The sequence below is a fragment of the Bos mutus genome, chromosome X (genome assembly GCF_027580195.1).
Source record: "Bos mutus isolate GX-2022 chromosome X, NWIPB_WYAK_1.1, whole genome shotgun sequence".
NCBI classification, from domain to species: domain Eukaryota; kingdom Metazoa; phylum Chordata; class Mammalia; order Artiodactyla; family Bovidae; genus Bos; species Bos mutus.
The window spans coordinates 28,374,313-28,399,255 of NC_091646.1; the positions used below are offsets into that span (position 1 = coordinate 28,374,313).

Consider the following 24,943-nt stretch of genomic DNA (forward strand, 5'->3'; position numbering starts at 1 on the left):
TTTGAGTGAATGCAGTTGATGAAACTTGGAGGGGATGCTTTTGTATTACTGTTTCTACAGTCTGTGTTGTTGACCGGCCAACAAGCCATATTTCACTATTACCATTAGTGTATGCAACCTGTACATATCTGTATCTTTTATTATGTGACTTACAATGGAAAAAATGTGGATGCCATACCCCAAGCAAGCTATCCTCGAATTTCAGTTTTCTTGTCTAGATTTGTGATCAGAATGACATGGCAGATCATTTAAACTTGTCATTTCTGATAAGGGCTTAGAGAGCTTTTTTCTCTCTGTTGTTTATGGAGGAGTGATGCATTTATTTTGGAAACCAGTAGGGGAGGTGGTTGGTATATATTATATTAGGAAGGTTGATCTCTGATCACCAAAATGGAAGGTCATAGGCCTTCTGGAGGTGAGCCATGAAGCTATTTATGGTGAAGTGAAATCTTCCAGGAAGCAGGAAGCAGCTTGGACTATTTGCTAACAAGTCAAAAAACACTCCGTTCAAGTCCCTAAGTTTCACAATATGGAAAGTGAAAGTTGCTCAGTTGTGTCCGAATCATTGCGACCCCATGGACTATACAGTCCATGGAATTATCCAGGCTAAAATACTGGAGTGGGTAGCCTTTCCTTTCTCCAGGGGATCTTCCCAACCCAGGGATTGAACCCAGGTCTCCCAGATTGCAGGCAATTCTTTACCAGCTGAGCCACCAGGGAAGACCAAGAGCACTAAAGTGGATTCATGACATTAACCAATAACCTGCCATAATCCTGGTAGAACCTCAGTACTAGTCCTGCTCTGCAAAAGTTGCATAGGCTCCCTCCAAGGAGTGGGTATCAGGCACGCCATATAAAAGCAAGCCTCCAGAAAGGGTTTTTGTCCTTTCTGCTGAGATCCCACCAGTGCTCAAGGCATGCTTGTTTTTACCTTGTTTACTTTTTTTTTTAATGTTTATCCTTTTATAATTTTTTGGCCACACAGTGAGGCATTCCCTGACTAGGGATCAAACCCACACCGCCTGCAGTGGAAGCACAGAGTCTTAACCACTGGACCACCAGGGAAGTCCCCCTTGCTTATTAAAAAAATTTTTTTATTGAAGTATAATTTATTTACAGTGTTGTGTGAATTTCTTCTGTATAGCAAATGACTCAGTTATACATATATATATGCATATGTGTGTATATACATATATATATATATATTTTTTTTTTTTACAATGGTTTGTCACAAGATATTGAATACAGTTCCCTATGCTATACGAGGGACCTCATTGTGTGCTTACTTTAAAAACTACTTGCTCTTTGAAGGAGAATGGATCCACATATATGAATGGCTGAGTCCCTTTGCTGTCCACCTGAAACTATCACGACATTGTTAATCGGCTATACCCTAACACAAAATAAAAAGTTAAAAGAAAAAAAAAGTGCTTGCTCTTCAAAGTCCCCATAACCCACATCTCTGCAGGGAAAACAAAAGGTTTTAAATTCTGGAACCTACTCCCCCACCTGCTATATACACATCCATGCTCACCCTCAGTTTTTGACTCTAGCTCAAGACGATAGACTCACACCACTGGAACCCACGTCTGAACCTTTGTTTACCATCTGGCATTTCTCCACCCATTAAGTGTTTTCTTCTTAGACCTCAGCCTAATGAGATGACCATTGCCTTTCTCTTTTTCACCCAACCATCTCCCACTTCCATTCAGGCCTCAACTTAGTTCTCACCATCTCTGGAAAGCCTTACTTCATTACCTGAATTGGTACCCATCCCCTGAGGCTCTTAGAGCATCTGTAGTTTTCTTTCATTGTGTTATAATGGCCTGTATGTCTTTTTCTCGTAAGTTCTGTAATAGCACTTGTACACTGCTATGTCCCCAGCATTATGTACACTGCTCAGCAGTGCTCTATAAACCTTTACTGAATAAATGAATCCATTCCACTGGGTTACCCACCCCTTGAAACTCTGGCTGTATCCTTGACTTGACCCCTCAGCTGCAGATTGACACTATGGGATGTCTGATTTTAAATAACATGAGTTCCCCATGAGTGGGCCTGACTGAATTAGCTGCAAGTCAATATGCCCCCAGGTGAATGAACCTACTTTATAAAGTTATTTAATACTTGACCAATTGAGTATGGAAAATACATGCTACAGTCAAAGGTTACAATTTTACCTTAATTACTTTGAATAGGAGCAAAATACGAGGTCTGATTATCTTTTGAGGTTCTTCTTGGCAGGTGATGATAGAATCTTGTCACTAGCTTACTTTTGTAAGGTCCCTGAATGTCTCATTTGCCATGGTAGGGAGGACTATCTGTGCAGGTGATTGAAAGGCAGATTCAAATTATTGGAGCAGAAATTTTAAAAGAGGGGGCGGGCTCTTGGAAAGCCTATGTCCTTATAGGTATTATAATGGTATTTAAAACAATAAATTGAAAAGAGGTTAGAGTGTTACCTGACCACAAGTAGAACTCACAAGATGGCAGTACGTTGGTGAAGTCACTGAGAGCCACAGTCTGTTCACCACCTTTGCAGTTTAAAACACCTCAGCTGGGGACTTCCCCAGTGGTTCAGTGCTTAAGACTTTGCCTTCCAATGCAGTGGCTGCACATTTTATCCCTGGTTGGGGAACTAAAATCCTAAGTATCTTGTGGCCAAAAACCAAAATGTAACGCAGAAGCAATATCGTAACAAATTCAATGGAGACTTTGAAAATGGTCTACATAAGAAATACTTGAAATATAACAAAACACCTCAGCTTCAGGAAAGCTAATTCATGATAGCCAATTTCACAAAAAATAAAGCAGAGTGCCAATTTAATAATAGACAAAAAATACAGAACTACAAGGGAAAAATCATAAAGGGAAATATTGATAGATTCTGACTATACAAATAATTTAACTTCTTTACCCCAAAATCCACTATAAATAAACTTAATGACAAAGGGTTAATTTCCTCACTATATAAAGAGCTTATAGGACTAAAGACGGAGAAAAAAGTGTTTCAATATAAAAGTAGGCAAGGAACACGTATGAGAAATTCATAAAAGGAAAAATATAACTGAGAACTGAACATAAATCTTTCTGCTGTTAGTGGTGTGCTGAAGCCTACTGGCAGGCTTTGTGACCCCATGGACTGCATCATGCCAGGCTTCCCTGTCCATCACCAACTCCTGGAGCTTGCTCAAACTCATGTCCATTGAGTCAGTGATGCCATCCAACCATCCCATCCTCTGTTGTCCCCTTCTCCTCCTGCCTTCAATCTTTCCCAGCATCAAGGTCTTTTCCAATGAGTCAATTCTTCGCATCAGGTAGGGCTTGAGACTTCATATTGACAGTTTGACATCAGTTGTTGTAAGAATATTTATACCATGGAAATCAGCTGCTGCTGCTGTTGCTAAGTCACTTCAGTCGTGTCTGACTCTGTGGGACCCCATAGACAGCAGCCCACCAGGCTCCCCCGTCCCTTGGATTCTCCTGGTGAGAATTCTGGAGTGGGTTGCCGTTTCCTTCTCCAATGCATGAAAGTGAAAAGTGAAAGTGAAGTCGCTCAGTCGTGTCCGAGTCTTAGCAACCCCATGGACCTCAGCCTACCAGGCTCCTCCATCCATGGGATTTTCTGGGCAAGAGTACCGAAGTGGGGTGCCATTGCCTTCTCCGATGGAAATTAGCAAATGCTACATATCCGGGGTTTTTTTTCCCCCCTTCAAAGAACCAGTTGTTAAACATTTACCAGCTCATCACTGTGTATATTCAGTGACTCTCTCTCGTCTGGATCCTTTCCAACAACATTCAAACATTCTCAAGCCTTTTCTGCCATCTTTAAGGAAATCTCAGCCCCCACATCTTCCTCCAGCTACCACTCTGTCTCTGTTTTTCTTCACAGTCAAACTTCTCCAAAGAATTGACTATATTTCCTGACTTCATTTAGTCATTTTCCAATCATCCTTCAACATACTCAAGCCAGTTTTTGCCACCACCACTCCCCTGAAACAGCTCTTGTTGAACTCAATGACCTCCATGAACCCTAAATTCTATGAACAGTTTTCTCTTACTTTCTTTGACCTCATGGCAGTATTGAATTCTGTTGATATTTACCTTCTTGAACTTCTCTTGTCTTTGGGCTGTGATGGCACAGGACACTGGTTTTCCTCTCTAGCTTCTCCTTTTCAGTTCCCTTCTCAAGTTCTTCTCATTTCCCATCTAGAAATGCTGGTGTTTTCCAGGGATTAGTCTTGGGTCCTCTTCTTTACTCCCTCCCTAGGTCATTTCATTTATTCCCATGGCTTTTCACATTACCTATACACCAGTGACTTCTTGATTTTTGTCTCCAGGCCTGACCTTTTATGGGAGCTCCAGTTGCCTTCTTTACATTTTCCCCTTCAGTGTTTCAAAAGCATCTCAAACTCAAGCTAGTTCCAAACTGGAGCTAAAGATGGTCTCTCTCTTCCTCAAACCAGAGGTTCTCCAGTGTTCCCCATCTCCATAAAAAGCACCACCATACAAGCCAGAAACATAAGAGTCAACTTTGGCATCCCCGTCTTCTTCATCTCCCACATTACCAAGTCTAGGTTGTCTTTATTTTCTAAATAGCTAGCCAATAAGCTTTCTTCTCTCCATCTTTACTTCTACCACCCTAGTACAAGCCTCCATGATCTTTCAGCTGGATGAGTAAAAGAGCCTTCTAACTGGTTTCCTTTTTTAATTAAATTAATTTATTTGGCTGTGCTGGGTCCTCGCCACTGTGTGGTCCCCTCTCCAGTTGCAGTGTGCAGAGGCTACTCTCTAGCCACGGTGCTCGGGTTTCTCATTGTGGTGGCCTCTACCACTGTGGAGCATGGGCTCTAGGGTGCATGGGCTTAGTAGTTCTGGCTCCCAGGCTCTAGAGCACAGGTTCAATTGTAGTGGTGCACGGGCTTAATTTCTGTGTGGTTTGTGGGATCTTCCTGGACCAGAGCTTGAACCCATGTCTCCTGCATTGGCAGGTGGGTTCTTTACCACTGAGTCACCAGGAAAGCTCCCTAACTGGTTGTCTTCCTTCCTTCCTTTATTTTGGGCTGTGCTGTGAGGCATAGGATCTTAGTTCCTTGACCGGGGATTGAACCCGTGGCCTCTGCTGTGGACCACCAGGAAATTCCCTTAACTGGTTTTCTGCCTCCATTTTCTTCTCTTCAACATGCTTCCCACATTGAAGCCAGGGAACTTTTCAAAACACGAGTCTGATCGTGTCATACTCCTGTCTCAAATCCCTCAGTGGCTTCCCATTGCTTAGCATAAAAAATTCCAAACAGCTCTGTACAATGACCAAGGGCCCTGAATGATTTGGCTCTATGCCCATGTCTCCAGCCTCATTGCATTCCACTCCAGTCCGTCTGTACTCCAGGCACACCAGTTTCCTTTCTGTCCCTTGAATGGAGCCTCGGCACATGCTCTTCCCTTTGCCTGGAATCCTCTTTCAGCTTCAGTTCTCCCTTCACCTAGCTGACTCCTACTTAATCTATAGATCTCAACTCAAACACCACTTCCTCCACAAAGCCCCCTACACTCACAGGCTAGACTGAGTCAAATCTATATCCCCCCACCTCTGCCATTATAGGTTCTCAGGGCACAATAAATATCTCCTTAATTGCTCTTATTGCAGTTTTAGTTCTTCATTTATGCATATGACTATTTGATTATTATCTGTGCTCACTACTAGACCATAAGCTCCATGAAGGCAAGGACCAAGTTTGTTTTTACTCATCATTGATCTCCGGCACCTAGTCTAAGACTTGGCATATAGTAGGTACTCTGGTAGCTCAGATGGTAAAGAATCTGCCTGCCCTGCAGGAGGCCCAGGTTCGATACCTGGGCTGGGAAGATCCCCTAGAGAAGTGAGTGGCTACTCACTCCATCCAGTATTCTTGCCTGGAAAATTCCATGGACAGAGGAGCCTGGTGGGCTACAGTCCATGGGGTCGCAAAGAGTCAGACACAACTGAGCAACTAACACTTTCACTTTCATTTTTCAGGTACTCTATTAATATTTGTGAGGCTAATAATTCTTATGTATAGAAAATACATAAAACAGCAATTTCCTGGTGGTCCAGTGGTTAGGACTCCATTCTGTCACTACGGAGGGTGCAGGCTCAATCTCTGATCAGGGAACTAAGATCCCACAAGCTGCTTGGCACGGCCAGAAAAACAAAAACAAAAACCCCACACAAAATGAAGCCAACCAGTATTTCTCCCATTGTTATGGCTTTCAGGAAGCTGAGAGTCCTATTTAAAACTTAATTACAGCAATTATATCAACCCACTAGATTTAGCATATCTGAATCCTCTCTTTTGATAATGATGTTCTATTCCCAGTTTATTGACCCATAAAATATTCTTTGGAATAAGATACTCTGTGTGTGTATGCACTTGTGTATGGATACAAAACTAAACCAAAGTGTTTTCAAAGCATTGACAGAATGATTTAAAAAAAATTAAGCTGCACCTTAGTGAAAGTGAAGTCGCTCAGTCGTGTCCGACTCTTTGTGACCTGTGGACTATAGCCCACGAAGCTCCTCCATCCATGGGATTCTCCAGGCAAGAATACTGGAGTGGGCTGCCATTTCCTTCTCCAGGGGATCTTCCCGAAACCAATGACTAATGGTGGTGATGGTGAAGCACGTATCTCACTGAGGTGTCATTACCATCTTGATTCTGTTTCTGTGGCTTATTTCAATCCTTTCGCAGTGCTGGTGGCTCATCTGCGGAAGACTGAAAGGTCACTGGGTAGACACCTTGTTTCTCTAGATTCTGTACCATGTCTAGGGGCTGTTGGTGAATATCATTCAACTCACAGAACTTATTGTCTTTTTAAACTTATTTAAAAATTAATTAACTGATGAATTTACTTATTTACTTTTGACTGTGCTGGGTCTTCATTGCTGTGCTCTGACTTTCTTTAGTTGCAGTGAGTGGGGCCTACTCTCTAGCTGCAGTGTGCCAGCTTCTCATTGCAGTGGCTTCTCTTGTTGAGGAGCCTGGGCTCTAGGGTGCGCAGTAAATCTTTTTTTAATCTTATGAAATGTAACACATATCTTGAAGCATTCCTAAAGCAGAAAGATAAAGCAAAAATCAATACTTATAAAGCAAACACCCATGTGACCATTGCTAGGTTAAGAAATCGAGCACTGGGGGAATTCCTTGGCTGTCCAGTGGTTATGACTCGCTGCCTTCACTTCCAGGGCTGGGTTCAATCCCTGATAGGGGAACTGAGATCCCACAAGCTGTGAGGCATGAAAAAAACAAAAACAAAAAAGAAAAGAAACAGAGCATTGGTATTCATTGTCTATGCTGCATCTTGGTTACTGCCTTATGACATATTTGGTATTCACTATTCCCTGGTAGCCCAGATAGTGAAGAATCTGCCTGCAATGCGGGAGACCTAGGTTCAATCCCCAGGTGGGGAAGATGCCCTGGAGGAGGGCATGGCAACCCACTCCAGTATTCTTGCCTGGAGAATCCCATAGACAGAGGAGCCTGGCAGGCTACAGTCCATGGGGTTGCAGAGAGTCAGGCACAACTGAGCGACTAAACACAAGTACAGCACAGCACATTTTACTGTTAGTGCGTATATATCTGGTTTCCTCAGTTAGACAGGAACTTCCCTCAGAACAGAAGCCATAGCTCATGTTTCTTTCTACCTCTCCCAGTGCCTAGTGCAGTGCCCTGGTAGGTACATCATGCATTTTACATGATTATACATCTTAGGCAAACTCTGTGACTCTGGGAAGACCACTGAGGACTAACTGTGGCGAACAAGAATTGTTCGGGAAAATATAAAATTGTACCATTTGTCTAAAACGGTGTGTACAGGTAAATTTCTAAGGATAACTAGTATCCCTGATGGGGGTGGTGAGCCGAACCTTCTCTTGAGTTCTGGCTCTTGCCCAATGCGGAAAGTCAGCCTAGGACCATGGCAGTAGCCTCCTGACTGCTCTCCCTGTCTCTGTTCTTTTTTTTTTTTTTTCTGCACAAAGGTTTCTTTCTATTCATAACATAGGCAAAGTTATTTAAGTCAATAAATTTTTAAGGATTCTCACACATCCTGATTCTTTCCACTGGCAATCACCATAGCTCCTCCCAAGCTGTCATCTTCAACGTAGCCCTTTCAAAAAGTTCTGCTCAATCCACAGCTGTGATGCTTGCCATAGTTGTTTTAGTTGGGCCTTTTTGATCTTCAACAGAGTGCACTTCAAAGTTTGCCACCTGTAATCTTCAAGATCCAATTTCCTCAAGCAGTTTACTATAGGATCCTGTTTAGGGTCAGGAGATGGGATCTGTCTATGATATGCTATGCTAAGTCACTTCAGTTGTGTCCGACTCTGTGCGACCCCATAGACGGCAGCCCACCAGGCTCCCCCGTCCCTGGGATTCTCCAGGCAAGAACACTGGAGTGGGTTGCCATTTCCTTCTCCAATGCATGAAAGTGAAAAGAGAAAGTGAAGTCGCTCAGTCGTGTCCGACTCCTAGCGACCCCATGGACTGCAGTCCACCAGGCTCCTCCATCCATGGGATTTTCCAGGCAAGTGTACTGGAGTGGGGTGCCATTGCCTTCTCCGGGGATCTGTCTAGTTCTCTAAAAACTTATCAAGTTCAAATCATATTAATTCCTAAGTTACCACACCCTAAAACTTGACAGAGATCATTGGGATATGCCAATACCTTTGGAAAATCCAGACACTGTATTCCGAAGATAAAAGCCTAAAAAAAGAAGCCCATCTTTGTTTTATGTCAACATTAAAACTGAGTACTAGGATCAATACATCTGGTAATTTAAAAGCTTATTTAACTCTACAGCCCTGGAAGCAATCTTTATGCTCACCAATACACACCCATTTTACGGATCATGTTCCTTCTTATCTGTATCAAAACTCATACTGAACAATGAGTTGTGTGTTGCAAAAGAGGATTTACTTTCACACTTGTCTGTAAGTCTTTGTCCACAAATTAAACAAAAACAAACACAAATGCTATCTGTCTCTGTTCTTGCCTTCATTCAATCAGTTCTTCTCGTGGTGTCTTGAGTGCACTGTGTAAACCTAGATCTGACTGCTATACCGCCACTCACTAACCATCACGCAGTGGTTCTCCAGTGGTAATTCACCTCACAACCGCCTGGAGAGCTTCTTACACACCCATACTCCTCCCAAAAAAAGGTTCTGATTTGGCAGGTCTGAGGTGGCCTCTTGGCCTCTGTTTCTATAAGAAGAAGGACAGGTGATTCTGCTGCAGCCATTCATCAAGAAACTCTTCAAAGACTCTTATTCTCTAGAGAATGAAACCTTAGCATCTCTAACGTGGTGCACAAGGCCCTTATAATGGATGCCCTTTTTAAAGCGTGCCCTGTTCCCTCCCTTCCACTCCAATCCCATGTCACTATCACCATTATTTCTTGCCTGAACTGCTACAACCGTGTGTTAATTCCTGCGTCTTAACTGCTTTCATCACTCTCTGCTCCAGTCTCCTCCCCAAGCTGGAACAAGAGTGAAATTTCAAAATTGCAAATGCATTCATTCTGCTCCCCTCCTCTAAACCCTTCGGTGGCTCCTCACCATCTAAGGGACAGTTTCTCCAGCTGGTTCAGGTGGCATGGCAGCTGGAAGTTGTGGTATTCTTTCTAGAATGCCAGGAAATAATTGATATATTCCATGGCACCATATGAAATCAAACACTTTTCAAAAGAACACTTCTGCTAGCAGAAAATACATCTACATAATGTGAGTGCGATACAAAATCATAGCCACAAGCACAGATGTCCATGAAAAAAGAAATAAACTGTTGAATTAAGCATGATCAGTCCTGGGACTGTCTGTTTAATATTCTTTCGCTACATGTTCATTCATTCTGTTGCCTGCTCACAGATAAGAGGGAGCATCTGTCAAAGACTGAAGAAAACTTTATGGTTAAAAAAAGTTAAAATAGAAAAGTTTCTACCCATTAATTGATTTTTTTCACTGTGAGCATCCGTCTCACTTGGCTTCAGAATGGAGCAGGTGTTGGCCCTAGAGAGCACAGCTTGAGACTCCAGACACTGGGGCATAAAGGCTGAGCTCTTTGGCATGACCAACATGCCCCTTCAAGCTCTGACGCCAGTTTCTCTCAGCCTCATTTACAACTGCTGTGCTCTCCTCTACCATTCCCTCTGGCCAAGAGTTGGAATTCCCTAAATGTTCTTGCCTTCTTTTCCTGTGATTTATACATGGTGTTCTGCTACTGTTCACCCTACCCCTTGGTGGCTAGATAAGCTACTACTCTTTCTTCAGGATTCAGTCCAAATGGGTCTCTTTTTTTTTTTTTTTCTTTTTGGCCATGCTGCGTGGCTTGTGTGATCTTAGTCCTCCCAGCAGACCAGGGAGTGAACCCACGTCTCTTGCAGTGGAAGTGTGACGCCCTAACCACTGGACCACCAGGAAAGTTCCCAAATGGGTCTTTGAGTTGCCTTCCCTCACCTCTCTGGGTGTCTACCTTCCCAAGATCTTGCCCCTGCCTGATTGGATCGCTTATCCCATTACTGGTTGTTTGTGGAGCTGGCAACTGGCCAGGGGGCTACCTCAGGTCACAACAGAGGTTCTTGTCATCCATTTTTCTTGAGTCCTCCGGCACTGAGCACAGTGGCTGACGTGCAGTGGGGGCTTAGGTTGTATTCGTGAAATGAAGAGTAAAATTTCAAAGGAAGCAAAGTTTATCTTTAGAAACTTCCAGCTGCCTACAGGGTTCCCTCTCCATGTTTTATGGCACTCCTTTTCCAGCCTAGGCACTGTCTTCTCATGCTGCCCACTGGAGTAATCCACCAGGATCTGCCATTAGTATGACAGCCCAGGCTTCAGAATTTTCCCTCAATATCCTGCCAAACTTTACTCACTCCTGTGTCCCATCCATGGCTAGATTTCAGATAAACCAGTGGTTCTCAAACTTTAGCATAAATGAGAATTCCTTGGAGGACTTGTTCAAACACAGGTCACTGGGTCTCAGTGCTCGAGGTTGATTTGGTAGGTCTGTCTAGGCTGGGGCCTGAGAGTTTGCATTTCTAACTTCCCAGGTGACACAGAGACTGTTAGACAAAAATCACCTTTTGAGAACTACTGGAATAAACTGATGTCAAACCAGAGGCAGGAGGTAATGATGCACAAAGGAATCCTTATTTCCTCCTGACTTAGCCCCTTCACTGAGTTTCTGATTCTATCAGCATTGTCTGATTTGGTTAATCTCAGGTCATTTTCCCTCTGCTTCACCTTGTCCTCTTTCTCCAACTTTCTGATTTTATTTTTCAGATGATTATCGGCGTCTCCACTTTAGAGCAACGTGACTCTCCTTTCTTCTTCCGCAAAGCCAGTTTCAGGACAAAGCCCTTTCCTGAGCTCTTAGTTCCATTCCACTGCCCTCTTCTCCCTCTCTCCCCACATCCCTGACCCCTTCCCCCATCCAGTCTGAGCACCCCCTTCCCCAGCCATCAGGGTGACCTTTCTAAAGCTTGGCTTTAATTAGGGCCCCCTCCTATCTAGCAGGGATGGCCATTTCCCCTCCATGGGGAGTCTGGTTCCACAAACAACATTAGCAAGTTAATGACAGTCACCTGCTGGCCTGCGGAAGTTGCTGCTTGCTCCAGCTTCCTTAAAGACAGTGGAAACACTGAAAACACCACATTTACATGCTTCCGTTTATCCATTCACTCAACAAACATTGATTGAGCACCTGCCAGATAACTGTGCAGGGCCCAAGGGACCCTGCGAGGATACATTGAACATGAAGACAGGTTCATGGGTCCCGAGGGTCCACGAGACCTCAACAGGGACAGACATGCAAGGAAGTGACTGACCACTAGTGAGCCCTCCTGCCTCAGCCCTTTGTGTCCGCCCTGTGTCTGGGCTAGTGACCCAGGACCAAAGACTGGGAGATAGAACTCAGGGAATTTCCGAATTTCTTTGTTCTCCTTCCCTTCCCCCCACTTCTTCGTTGAAATAAGGATGGTAATCCATAGCATTCAGTTATGGGCCCCCTGCATGGAGTCAGGCAAGGAATGTAAAGCCCAGAATGTAGTAAGCTAGAGCGTCTCTACACATACGCACACCCATACTGACCCTCACATTGACATGCACAGACTGACAGACACACACGCAGCACTGGCATGCACACCTTTTCAAACATACCAATACACAGCAGAAGTACACACTGACACACACATCGATACAGACGCACTCACTGAAACACACACACGGTAGCAGATAAAAAAAACAGTAAATACATGCCTGTACACACACACACATTGACACACCTTGACACACAGACACAGCGGATGCACACTGACAGACAAATGCACACCTACTCACACATCAACACCCACCGCACCCCGCGGAAACCCGGAAGCCTGAGGCGCTTGCAGCCGCAGGTGGCAGGTTTTTCAAAGACCAGAGGGTTGAGGGAGACTTGAGTTACACACTTGATTCCAGTCTGCGAGGGCCATTGTTTTGGAGGCGGAGGCCTCCGCGAGGTTGGGAGGGTTCCTAGGGACAGGAGGGCAGTCGGGGGGGGGGGGGCATATGGGCGGGGCACCAAGGTTTCGGCGCTTCTGTAGCGCCTGCGCCGGGTGGAAATGCCTCGAGCTCTGGTGGGCGAGGAGCGCTTAGGCGGGAGCGGGGTGATGTTGGAAGTGGGCAGCAGGGTTCCCAGGGAGCCCCGCAGTCGGCCAGTCCAGCTCCGCCGGGCACTCCGCTTGCTCGCCGACGCTGCGGGTATCAGCTCTCAGCTCCGCTTTCCAAATGTACAGCTCGGCTCCCGCCACCCACCAAACCGCAGATCCAGGTCAGAGTTAATGACCTCCAGCCTCTCCACGCCCCAGCCTTTGCAGTGCAGACCTGTCTGCCGGCCAGACACCGGGTCTGAGAGCCGCCCGCCCCCACTGCTCCCCGCCCCCATCCGGTCCCGGCCCAGCCTTACGACGGTTCCGCAAATACCAGCCTGGTCCTGCACGTGTCGGCCACCCGAATACAGGGCCTGGCGCCTCGCCCAGGCCCTGCCCCAGCGCCCTGACGGGCCTCGGTGACGATAGTCGCCCCGGTTCTCTGCCACCACCATCTGCCCTTCCGGCCAGCGCTGTCCGTCCACAGAGCTTCCTAGTTCTGTTCCCTGATTGCGCCAGGCTCTTCTCTTTCGGCCCCTCCTGGGTCTCCCGCACAATGGGCACCTCCAGAGCCTTGCTTTTCTGTCCCTACAGAGCCACCTCCGGATTGTGTCTCTTCCTTCTCCTGTACCCGCCCCAGTCCAAACCCTCTGTCCGCCGGTTCAGGAAATGCTTAATTGGGCGCTTGGTGGATGCCAGGCCCCGAAGTAGGCTCTGGGGATGCATTTTGCGGAGTCGTTGTTCTCAACGTTCACACGCAGGTGAAGAGCTTCCGGAGACCGTGTGACACGCACTGTCCCGGCAGGTGGAATCAAGGGCCATGGGAGCGCCTCCTATAGCCACCCCAGTTTCTCTGCCTGCCCTTTTCCCCACGCGCGGGCCTCCGGGTCGGGTCCCTTCTCCCTCTCAGTGCTTCCCGTTTTTCTTTTTTCCTCCCTCCTTCCTCTCCACCTCAGGCGCTCCCGCCTTGGGCCAGCTCCCACGCCGCATCCCGGCCCCCTCTCCGGCCGGGCTTCCCCCCAGGGATCTGTCTCCCCCCGCGGTCCCGGGTTCCACCCGAGGATCCGAGTCCCTCTCAGAGACCAGGGCGCCTGCCCTTTTAAGGAGTGGAGTGGATGATCCCTCCCGCTCCGGCCTCGGACACGCCAGGGATCTAGCAGGGTCCACGGCCAGGAGAAGGATTGCGGGGCGTCAGGCCGAAGAGAGGGAGAAGTGCTGAGGGGAAGGGAGGAGACCCGCGGCGACGGAGGGCCGAGAGGAAAAGGAAAGCAGGCGGGCAGAGCCTCTGCCTTCGGAGGGTCTCCCTCTGCTCACTGCGGCCGCCTAGCCTCGGGTTGACCCAAGGTTAAGGGGAAATCAGGGGGCGGGACAGAGCCCCCGGAGGCTGCTCCGCGTCCCTCGGCGAAATTCCGCTCCACGGAGCTGGGATTTCAGCCCCCGGCCCCTCCTCTGAGAGTTGCCAGCGGTCCAGGCTCTACAGGGGAGTAAGTCGTCCGAGCCTCCGCTCACAAGCCGATCGCCTAGGGCTCGGTGGGGAGAGGAGGCGCGGGACCCAACGGTGGTGAGCTCGGAAATGACAGCCCACAGCACCCGAGGCGTGGAAACCCCAGGGCAGAAGGGGCGTTTCGTGTCAGGACCCCTGGCCTCGGACACCGCATGTCACATCTCAGTTGCGGGGCCCGCAGTGCGGCTTCCCCCAACCGCCCCCTTTCTAAGCTCTGCTGGGAAGCGGCACCTGCCATAGCTCTCTCCCTCCCGGTCCCCCACCGGCCTCAGCAGCCCTCCAGGGCCGGGGTGGGGGAGGTGTGGTGGAGCAGCGAGACTCCAGCGGCGGCCGCTCCCCTCCAAGCACCCTGGGATTTCGGTGGGGAGAAAAAGGGGGTCCGGGATGCAGGGAGGAGGAAGAGAAGGACCGCAGGGGTCAGCCGCCGAGCGGTGCGCGCCGGGGGGTAGGGGCGGGGGCTCCCTTCCAGCCTCAGGGGTCTGGGGACTCAGGGATGTAAGGCGAGAGCAGGGGGGTGTGACAATTCAGCAGAGGTCGGGACGTACCACAGAGCCCAGTGGCGGGGGGGCGGGCAAAGGACTGGGTCACCGAGGGGAGCCCCCGCCTCCCTTCGCACAGGCCTACAACTGAGGTTGCAGGGAGAGCTGGAACCCTGCTCGCAGGAGAGGGAAGCGGCGCGTTAAATCCACCCCCACGCCGCACCCCACTTCCGAGGGGGTGGGCGATAGAGGAGAGGTCGGGGTTGGAGCAGCAGCGAAGGGGCCCCTCCCTTGCACCTCCCCCCGCCGGACTTGGTTGCGCCCAAAGTGTAACACTTTCTCTTTGTCGGAGGAGCTCCGCTGTTTCCTGTGCTCTAGCTCCCGTTGCGGCGGCGCCCGTGGCAGCCCTGGCGGACGCAGGAACGATGGCAGCGACCGATATAGCTCGCCAGGTGGTGAGTGCGGGGCTTGGGTGCCAGCCTCGGGGCCGGGGGCCTCGGAAGAGCCGAGGAGACCTGGCCGCCGTCACCACCGCCGCAAGGAGGGGCAGTGGGCACCATCCAGGAGACCGGGCGCGGCAGGACTTCTGCTCCTAGGGTCAGCGACTCAGTCCCCCAGCCTTCCGTCCCCGAGAACCGTGGTGGCGGGCGGGTGGGGGAGGCGGGGGGACTGGTCCAGGCTGCAGGCCGGCGGCTGAACTTGCATTGCCCAAGAGCTGCAGCCGGCGCCGCCGCCGCCCTCGCTGCAGCTGCGGCCCCGCCGCTGGGGCGTTGCCGAATGAATGGCCGCAGGAGCCGCCGGGCCCTTCGGGTCCCCGGCACCCTGGCCTCGCTCCCTCGGGGGGCCGGGCCGCGCCCCAGCACCCCGCCACGCGCCGGGACCCGGGCTTCCTCAGCCAGAGGGGCGTGGGGCTGGGGTGAGCCTGGGGCAGGAGGCGGCGAGTGGTGAGGGGGGCGGGGAGGTGACTGGCTGGGGTAGGGTTTTTCCATATGCATTACATATGTGACTGCGTGTGTGTGTGTGTGTGTGTGTGTGTGTGTGTGTATCACTGTGCGTGTGAGTGCGTGCGCGCGCACTCGTGCCTCCCCGGGCGGACCACGCCGGTGCCCAGCTTGTCTGTGACCCTTGATGCGTCCGCCTGTTTCTGGGAGTGTACTCAGCTCCCTGGTGCGTGTCTCTGGGTCCGGACGCTTCTCTCCCAGTCTGCTTGTGCTGTGTGCCTCTGGGTCTCATTTGTGCGTCTGTGTGGGCTGCAGTCCGCTGGCCTGTAGGTGCTGGCTGGCTGCGTATTTTGGCGCGTTTCTGACACCTGACCCGGGTTTTGCGGGACCCTGGGGGTGGTGGGATCTGTCTCCGGTGCGAGTTCGGTGTGACTGGGCGTGTGTGCCAAAACCTGTGGCGCTGCCTTCTTGTCATGGGACTCAGGAAAATAAGTGTGACGCTTGCAAAAGCGATGCTGTCTCTCTCTTTTTGTTGGCAGCCGACTCTGGAAAAAAAAAAATCTTCGTTTAACGAACTGAAGTTTTCTAGCCTGGGATGTGCAGAGAAATTATACTGAAGTGACCTGAGGCTCCATGTTTGTTTTTTTAGACCAGAAGTTTCGTTGCAAAGGGAGGGGAATGTTTCCACTTGAGGGAACAACCTGGCCTTTCTATTCCTCCCTGAGTGTCTGGGATTTCTAAGAAGCCCACAGTTACCAGTACCCTGAAGTGAGGAAGGATACTGAAGTAGAGCTAGGTCAGATTCCATGACAGTAAACATCCGTACTACTTGATGAAAATTTCTGAAACACACACACACACAGGGTCATACTTATTTAGGGAAATAGTCCATGCAATGCAATTCTAGTGCAAAAAAATATATATAGCCTCTAGGTATTTGGTGTAATTGAAATTGATTTGTTTTCAAAATCTGCATCCAGAATCTGGTAGTATTTTTTTCTACAGGATACGGCTAAGTTTATTCCACCGTCTTGTTCCTGTTGGGAAGGGCAAGGTGATTTCTTTGGATCCTCCCCTACTGCCCTGCAAGACCCCAGCCTGGAGTTCTTTAGGCATTCAGGGTGTGGAAGGACTAGGAGTCCTTGGGAGACCATGCTCTGTGATAATGGCGTTTGAGAGAATTCTTTTCTCCCCAAGATTGGCACTCTAATATGTATTGCATTAGTGTTTTGAAGGCTCCCTCAGTGCCTTTCTGCTCCTCTATTTTAGCGATGGCATGCCTTAAGGAGAAGATTTAGTCCCCTAGATTACACTTGCTCCATCCTTAGTGACCAAGAAGGACGCTAATGATTTTTCTTGTCCGCTAATGAATTTGCACTGACCTGCCCATACTCTCTCACCAGTCCCTCTAGCCTGAATCAGGGTTGCAGGGCAGATGTAGCAAAGCGGAACCTTCCAGAAGGTTGTGTTTCACCTGGGGCTACCCAAAGATCCCCTTTGTTCTAAAAATGGAGGGGGTTGGTTTAGGGCCACTTGGATTGCTCTGCTTGGTTCCAGTTTGCTCTGGGTGGCCTTGCCTTACTCTACAACGAAGAACAAAATTGTATGCCAGATCCTGAAGCTGAAAGAGCAGCCAGAGCCCTTGAGACCTTGTTATCGTGATAAATGGGTTGCTGGGAAAACTGACGTCACTCTCCAGGCCCCCCTCCTCCCCCAGTCAGTGAAGCTCTTGTTTCTGTGTCATTTGTCTCTCTGCTTGCCTTTGTGTCTGTAAGAAGTTGTAATTCACCAGGGGAAGATGCAATTAACTTGGGAGACCTTGGACGTCTGGTTGCTGATTGTTTCTTTCAGCAAAGGCATATTTGGGGTTTGGGAAAAGAAGACTAGAGTATAAACCTAAGTGTGCCTAGCCTAGGAGTTCTTTTTAATGAGCTCTGAGATACAGTGCCATGCAAGTAGCGCTCTGGTGTGTGTGAGGGATGGGCTGGCCTCTCCCGAGTCAGTTGAGGGTCACTCTGGCTTGTAGGATAACATCATTAGTGACAAAAACAGACCTTAGAGTTCCTGGGTAGGACCCTTATTTGTGCACACATGCAACTTGAAAGCTCAGCTTTTGTGTCCATAACACAACCCCACCCTATTTGAATGAACACCGTAAAGATTCTTTGTGACAAAACTGTTTGTTTATCGTGTCCACAGGGTTTATTTGATTGACTAATAAGTGTCCAGCACTATGGCTAGCCCTGGTCAAGGATACTAAAAAAAGTAATAGACGTACTTCCTGGCTTTTACACTTATTCTAGTCTAGTTGGAGAGACTAATTGTGTACATGGGGAAATAATTCGAGAAGTACAGAAGATTCTTGGGATGTTCCCATCTCCAGCCCCTGCCTGTGATGTGGCTTGGGCTACTATTAATATATACTCTAATGGGACTTCCCTGGTGGTCCGGTGGGTAACACTTTGTCTTCCGGTGCAGGGGATGTGGGTTTGACCCCTGATTGGGGAGCTAAGATCCCGCCTGCCTCTCGGCCAAAAAACCAAAACATAAAAAAGAAAAACCCAGAAGCAATATTGTAACAAAGTCAGTAAAGACTTTAAGAAAACGGTTTACATAAAAAACCCTTAAAAATATGTTTATATATGGTCTAGTGGTTTTCCGTACTTTCTTCAATATAAGTCTGAATAAAGTTGGGAAAACCACTAGACTATATACACACAAATATATTTTAAGGGTTTATTTTTATTTTTATGTAGACTATTTTCTTAAAGTCTTTATTGACTTTAGTCCATCTAGTCAAAGCTGTGGGTTTTCCAGTAGTCATGTATGAATGTGCGAGTTGGACCATAAAGAAAGCCGAGCCCTGAAGAATTGATGCTTTTGAACTGTGGTGTTGGAGAAGACTCTTGAGAGTCCCTTAGACAGCAAGGAGATCCAACCAGTCCATCCTACAGGAGATCAGTCCTGAATATTCATTGAAAGGACTGATGCTGAAGCTGAAACTCCAATATTTTAGCCACCTGATGTGAAGAACTGACACATTGGAAGAGACCGTGATGCTGGGAAAGACTGAAGGCAGGAGAAAGGGATGACAGAGGATGAGATGGTTGGATGGCATCACCAACTTGATGGATATGAGTCTGAGCAAGCTCCAGGAGTTGGTGATGGACAGGGAAGCCTGTCGTGCTGCAGTCCATGGGGTCGCAGAGTCAGACATGACTAAGCGACTAAACCAAACTGGTATGTTTACACACACACACACACACACACACACACACACTGCGTCACAAGAGACGGACACAACTGAGTGACTGAATTGAACTGATATGTATATACACACAAACACACACACACACTGCGAGGTTCCATGTCTTGTCCAGGGTAACTAGGAAGGCACCAGAGGCCACAGCTGCTGGCTCTTGCACTGAGTTGTTTCTTTCAATGTTGCTTTTTAGGGTCCAGCCTATAAGTGCTGGCCCATAGGAAGTAGGGCTTACTGATTCTGATATGAACCAATCCCAGGATGTGGACAATGATACTTTCCTTCAGTGGCAGCCAGATAATGGTCTTTCTCCCTAAGAAAGAGCTTGCCGGGCCTAATGCTGCCAGGGTACCACCTACAGGTGGCTGCACTCTGGTCTTGCTATCAAATGACACTTAACCTTGATGCCCATTGCAGTGCCCTGCCTCAGCCATCTCTACCACCTCCAACTAAAAGTCATATTCTACCCCAAGCAGGGAGAGGAAAACTGTAACATTCACCCATATCTCTGCAAATACAGCATATGCAAGTACAGCACTGAAGAAAACTTGCGTGGCCCCAAATAGTAAAATTTCATGAATCTAAGTCGAGGGTCTGTGGATGATCATGGTACTATTTTCCAACTTTTCTGTGTGCTTGAGACTTTGCAAAGTTAAAAGTTGTAGGGCAATGTGAATGTCCGTCCTCCTCCTCGCAAATGCCACATGGCCCCTACCCTCGGGGAGTTTACAATCTAGTAGTGGAGGCAGACACGATTAACTATGATTATCCCTGTGGTGAGCTACTGCCTGCTAGGATAATTCATTACAAGGGGACCTGATCCAGCCCTGGCCGGGGTTGGGGGGTCGGTGGTGGTGGGTGACAGGAAAGGCTTGCTGAGGACTTTAACCACCAGAAGGATAGGTGTGAAGATGGGGGAGAACTCACTTCTGCTCCCAGGCTGGGAACATTTCCTTTGTTAATTCACACACTTTTTTTTCATTCATTCCTTCTGCATGTGTTTATTGGGCACTGACTGCCAGGCTCTGTGCCAGGTGCTGGGAATATAGTGGTGGGCAAGGCCCACACGACAGCCCTCTCAGAGCTTCCAGATGAGAGGCCAGAATAAGCCCTCTTCATATCCTAAAACCCGGAAATGTGAGTGTCAGTGGCGTTCTTATTACAAAACTGCATTACAACTGAGCAATTTGTCTGTATAGTATAATGAGATTTTGATCTGCAGTCTTGTGCACAGCATTTACTTTGTAGAGTCTCTGCTGTAAATTTTCTATTAATTGCTGGCTTTGTTACCCAGCACTGCCCCTCCCTTTGTGTGCTGTAAGGGAGCGAACCCATAGCATTAGCCTGAGCAAAACTAATTAGGAATCTAAGTCCCCTGGGAAAAGGTATTCCAGAACTAAATGGGACTGATTTCTGGACTTTCCTCGGTTTCTGGATTATCAGAGCCGTGGTTTCATATTAGTATGAACAACTGAGGACCGCTTTTCAGTCGCGTGTACATTAAAACCACATTTGAGAAAGAACCAGCGAGAAAAGAAAGAAAAAGAACACCGTGGATCAGTGTAACATGTGTCTTTCAATGATCTCAAAATGCTTCCATCTGTATGATTTCATTTTCCCCAACAGCTTCTTGGACGAGTATTATTGTTCTTTTCATTTTATGGGTTCAGGGAGACCAAACGACTTAGTCCAAAGTGTTATTGCTGGTCAGTGGATGAAGCAATGAAACATCTACCAGATGATACAAATTCAGTTTTTAAAAAACCCTGGCCTTGTCATCGTGATTCCAAGAAATAAAAATCCTGACATGTCCCCTCTTCCCCCTTTGTTCACTGAATCTCCCCCTCCCCCCAGCACACTTAACCATAGAGGTCAAGAAAGACTATACTTGGGTGCTTGGGAGATGCTCTGATGTTAAAAAGAGATTCTCGGCTTAAACCCCAGATAGCACAGTCATGGCTATGTGTGGGCTTGCTTTCTTTCTTCTTTCCCATATTGCTTTAAATAAAAATCTTGGAGCCACCAGCCATGTAATGATGGATTATTTTAAGTAACAACTGGAGGGGGGGGCGCAGGATGAATTAGAAACACAGACCCTTCCTCCTTGGTTTGGCAGGAGGAGGCTTCTGCTGCTGGGATTTGAAACCGTGGGTTTTCTCTGCTGCCTGCACAGAGGAAGGAGGCCACATGCTTGGGAGGGGGAGAAATAACGTTCGCGCTTCTGCAGTGTCTTCTCATTAGAGGCAGCCATCTGCTGAATTACGCAGCATGCTCGCCACTGGCCTCAGAGTCGGGTCATTCCTTCCACTCACATAAAGGGGACTGCGGGAAAGATTTGCGGGCCTTCTCAGGGACAGGGCCCAGGGCTCAGGTTTCTCTGGCCAGGGCCTTCTCTGATCCCCAAGGAAAGCGCTGGAGTAGCAGGGGCCGAGCCTTGCTTTCACGGCCTTGATGAGGTGTGAGGTCGTGTTCGGTTTCCTTTTGCAGCAGAGGCCCCAGCTCTGAGCACTGGCGCTGAGGCAGGAACTGGGTTTTTTCAGATCCCCTTTAAATGAGACCAGATGGAGGCAGAGGCAAATTCAGGCTCCCCAGAGGACAGTTGGGCATTCATCCAGAGGCCTGTGAGTAAACTTTTTTTTTTTTTTTCTTCTCTTTTTAACAGATTGGAGATAACAATGGCCAGAACACCTAGGAGACTCTGTTTAAATGGCCTGATTGGAAGCGAAGCTGTCTGGCTTTTGTGGGAAAGTTGACCCACCCTGGGCAGGGGTCACCCCTGGCCTGAGGTGGAGGAGATCTTTTACCTAGAATCTGGCCGGTTGGCTTCAGTAGCCCTGGAGCTCTTAGAGGCCAAACTGAGGCTCAGGCCTTAGTCAGAAGAGAGGGAACTGGGAGCTGGAGGTGGGAGAGAAGAGGCAGAAGAGGGGCACCAGCCTTCGTGAGCCTGTTCCACCACCCTTCTCCTCCTGACTAGCATCAGCCCCAAGCCCCGTGTCTTGGAATTCTAGCAGCAGAAAGAAATCTCTGTGCCACTTGAGTCAGCCTTTCCATTTGAGAGTGCCTGTCTGCTTGTCAGGGTCCCCTCACCGTTCTCTGCCTCGAAATCACTGTGTGACTGGGGACACGTCACTTCCTCCCTCCGAGTCTCTGTTTCCCCTTTTGTAAAATGAGCCGGTTGGATGAAGTGCTCTTTTAAGGCTGTTTCCAGCTCTAACAGCATAGGGTTCTTGTGTTTCCTAGTCCTCTGGCCTAATTTCTTTCAGGTCCTTGACTGCTTTTGCTTCCAAATGAGATGGCAGAATTTAAGTCCACCTTTTCCCTGCTTTGACTCCTTGAGCTGGGTGGAAAGACTGTTGTAGAGAAAGCAAGCCAGTGGTTTTTAGCTCAGCAGGGTCCCTGGAACTGGAATGGAAAGCAACGACCCTTCAGATATTGTCTGTCTATCCGTGTAGGTCTATATGGCTATTGTCTTCCTATAAAGGTACATGACAGCTGAATTTTTGTCTATGGAATCCCCTTTTAAATGCACTAGGAGGGCTAGCTATTTAATAGAGTCCTGCTGTGAATCCTTTTACAGGAGGAAAAGCCACTCCGGAGCTGACCCAGTGTATTAAACCCAGAGTTGGATTTGCCGCAGGTGGGCCTTCTGTCTCCATGGGGGGCATAGTTTCCTGTGTGCTTCCCCAGGATCCCCTAAGTTACTCCCCCACCGAAAGGCATTGGGGCCCCCAGGGTGTGATGCTGGCTTTTGCAGGCTTTATGTCTCGTCCAAAAGGCCCCCAAATTTCTCTCTTCCAGTTAGGGCATTATTATTATTGTCAGTTTCCTCAGCCCAGCTTAATCAGAGCCAGGGAAATCCTGATTTTCATGTGTTAGGCATACTGGAGTTTTTTGCTTTTGTTTTTGTTTTTAATCTCTGGGAACTTATCAGTGCTTTGCACTCTTATGGCTGATAATGCAGGTCATGATTATCTCTATCAGTTGTATCCAACTCTTTGCGACCCTATGGACTGTAGCCTGCCAGGCTTCTCTGTCTATGGGATTCTCCAAGTAAGAATACTGGAGTGGGTTGCCATGCCCTCCTCCAGGGAATCTTCCTGACCCAGGGATCGAACCTGCATCTCTTATGTCACTTGCTAGAGGTAAAGAACCCACCTGCCATGGACAGAGGAGCCTGGCAGGCCACAGTCCATAGGGTCATGCAGAGTCAGACACGACTGAAGCGACTTGGCATGCACGCACTTGACAACACTGGAGGCAGCAAATAGGGCTAGCATCCACCTGATTGCTTCATCAGGTTATGCGATTTGACTTTGCCTCCCGCTTCACATGAATCTTGTTGTTGTTGTTGTTGTTGTCCTCACCAACTTTGTGCTTTGTGGGTTTTCTCTAGTTGTGGCGAGCAGTTACTCTAGCTATGGTGACTTCTCGTTGCGGTGGCTTCTCTTGTTGCAGAGCACAAGAGGCTGCTTGGGCTCAGTAGTTGTGGCACACTGGCTTAGTTGCTCCGCAGCATGTGGGATCTTCCCAGAGCAGGGATTGAACTCATGTCCCCTGCATTGGGAGGCAGATACTGAACCACTGGACCAGCAGGGAAGTCCCCATTATACTTTATAATAATAAGGCATAACGGGGCTTTCCTGATAGCTCAGCACTGAAGAATCCGCCTGCCGATGCAGGAAACATGGGTTTGATCCTTGGGTTGGGAAGATTTCCTGGAGAAGGAAAAGGCAACCAATACCAGTACTCTTGCCTGGAAGACCCCATGGACAGAGGAGCTTGGCTGGCTACAGTCCATAGGGTCGCAAAGAGTCACACACGACTTAGCGACTAAACAACAACAATATACTATATAATAAACAACAATATACTATACAATAATGTTTTATATATATATACATATATATAATGGGGCTTCCCACATGGTGCTAGTTGTAAAGAACCTGTCGGAAAATCCCTGGAGGAGGCCATGGCAACCCACTCCTGTATTCTTGCCTGGAGAATCCCCATGGAGAGAGGAACCTGTGGAGCTACAGTCCATAGAGTCTCAGAGTTGGACACAACTGAAACACCTTAGTATGCATGCACCTATGTTATAATAAGGAAAATAATGAGGTTTTATTGTATTATTGGTAAAATAAATATTTTATATACAATAAAACAGCCTGAAAGCTGAATACTTTACTGAATTGTCTGATTATCTGTACATAAAGCAACTTTTTCATTGTAACTAAATATTTTGATAAACAACAACAAAAAAAAGATTTTGCTAAACTGAGGCTACTTTCCTGCCTAGGAAAATATCATAATAGGTGCTTTTAAAAAATAAAATTTTAATTCTGATTATAAAATTAAAATATGCCTACTGTACAAAGTTTGGAAAACAGGAAAGCACCAACTGAATTGTCTGATTACTTGTACAGAAAGCAACTTTTTCATTGTAACTAAAGATTTTGTTAAACTATCTGAGGCTACTTTCCTGCCTAGGAAAATATCATCATAGGTGCTTTTAAAAAATAACATTTTAATTCTGAGTATAAAATTAAAATATGCCTACTGTAGAAAGTTTGGAAAACAGAGGAAAGCACCAACTCTTACAGCCCCTCCAACCCCAAAGCGACCATTGTCACAATTTTGGTATATATTCTTCCAAGCTTTTAAAAATGCATATATACTTATTTTCCCCATGATTGGGATGATCCTGTATATACAAGGTTTTGTTTTTTTCACCTAACAGTATTTGGTGATCATGTTCCTATGCTATTAAATATTCTTAGAATATGTTTTTTCAGTTCAGTTCAGTTGCTCAGTCGTGTCCGACTCTTTGTGACCCCATGAATTGCAGCACGCCAGGCCTCCCTGTCCATCACCAACTCCCAGAGTTCACTCAAACTCACGTTCATCGAGTCGGTGATACCATTCAGCCATCTCATCCTCTGTCGTCCCCTTCTCCTCCTGCCCCCAATCCCACCCAGCATCAGAGTCTTTTCCAATGAGTCAACTCTTCCCATGAGGTGGCCAAAGTACTGGAGTTTCTCAGCTTTAGCATCATTCCTTCCAAAGAACACCCAGGACTGATCTCCTTCAGAATGGACTGGTT

The 24,943-nt window shown here is 47.7% G+C and overlaps 1 protein-coding gene and 1 non-coding gene across 9 annotated transcripts in view; one reads left to right on the forward strand and one right to left on the reverse strand.

Moving 5' to 3' along the window:
* Positions 1-24,943, forward strand: part of SEPTIN6 (septin 6) — a 161,630-nt gene that overhangs the window by 72,868 nt on the left and 63,819 nt on the right. For 5 of the 8 annotated variants that reach the window (XM_070366414.1, XM_070366415.1, XM_070366413.1 and 2 more), the window contains exon 1: positions 21,390-21,464. The exons of 1 other annotated variant lie outside the window; for it this stretch is intronic. In XM_070366414.1, coding sequence (XP_070222515.1) covers positions 21,405-21,464 — 60 coding nt within the window. In that variant the 5' untranslated portion in view covers positions 21,390-21,404. Of the gene's footprint in view, positions 1-13,971; positions 14,142-14,860; positions 15,096-21,389; positions 21,465-24,943 lie in introns of those variants that run through there. 2 more of the 8 variants (XM_070366411.1, XM_070366410.1) reach the window with 2 other exon arrangements.
* LOC138986563 (small nucleolar RNA SNORA40) lies at positions 8,886-9,012 on the reverse strand. Its single transcript, XR_011463376.1, has one exon. It is a non-coding gene; the product is annotated as a small nucleolar RNA SNORA40 (small nucleolar RNA).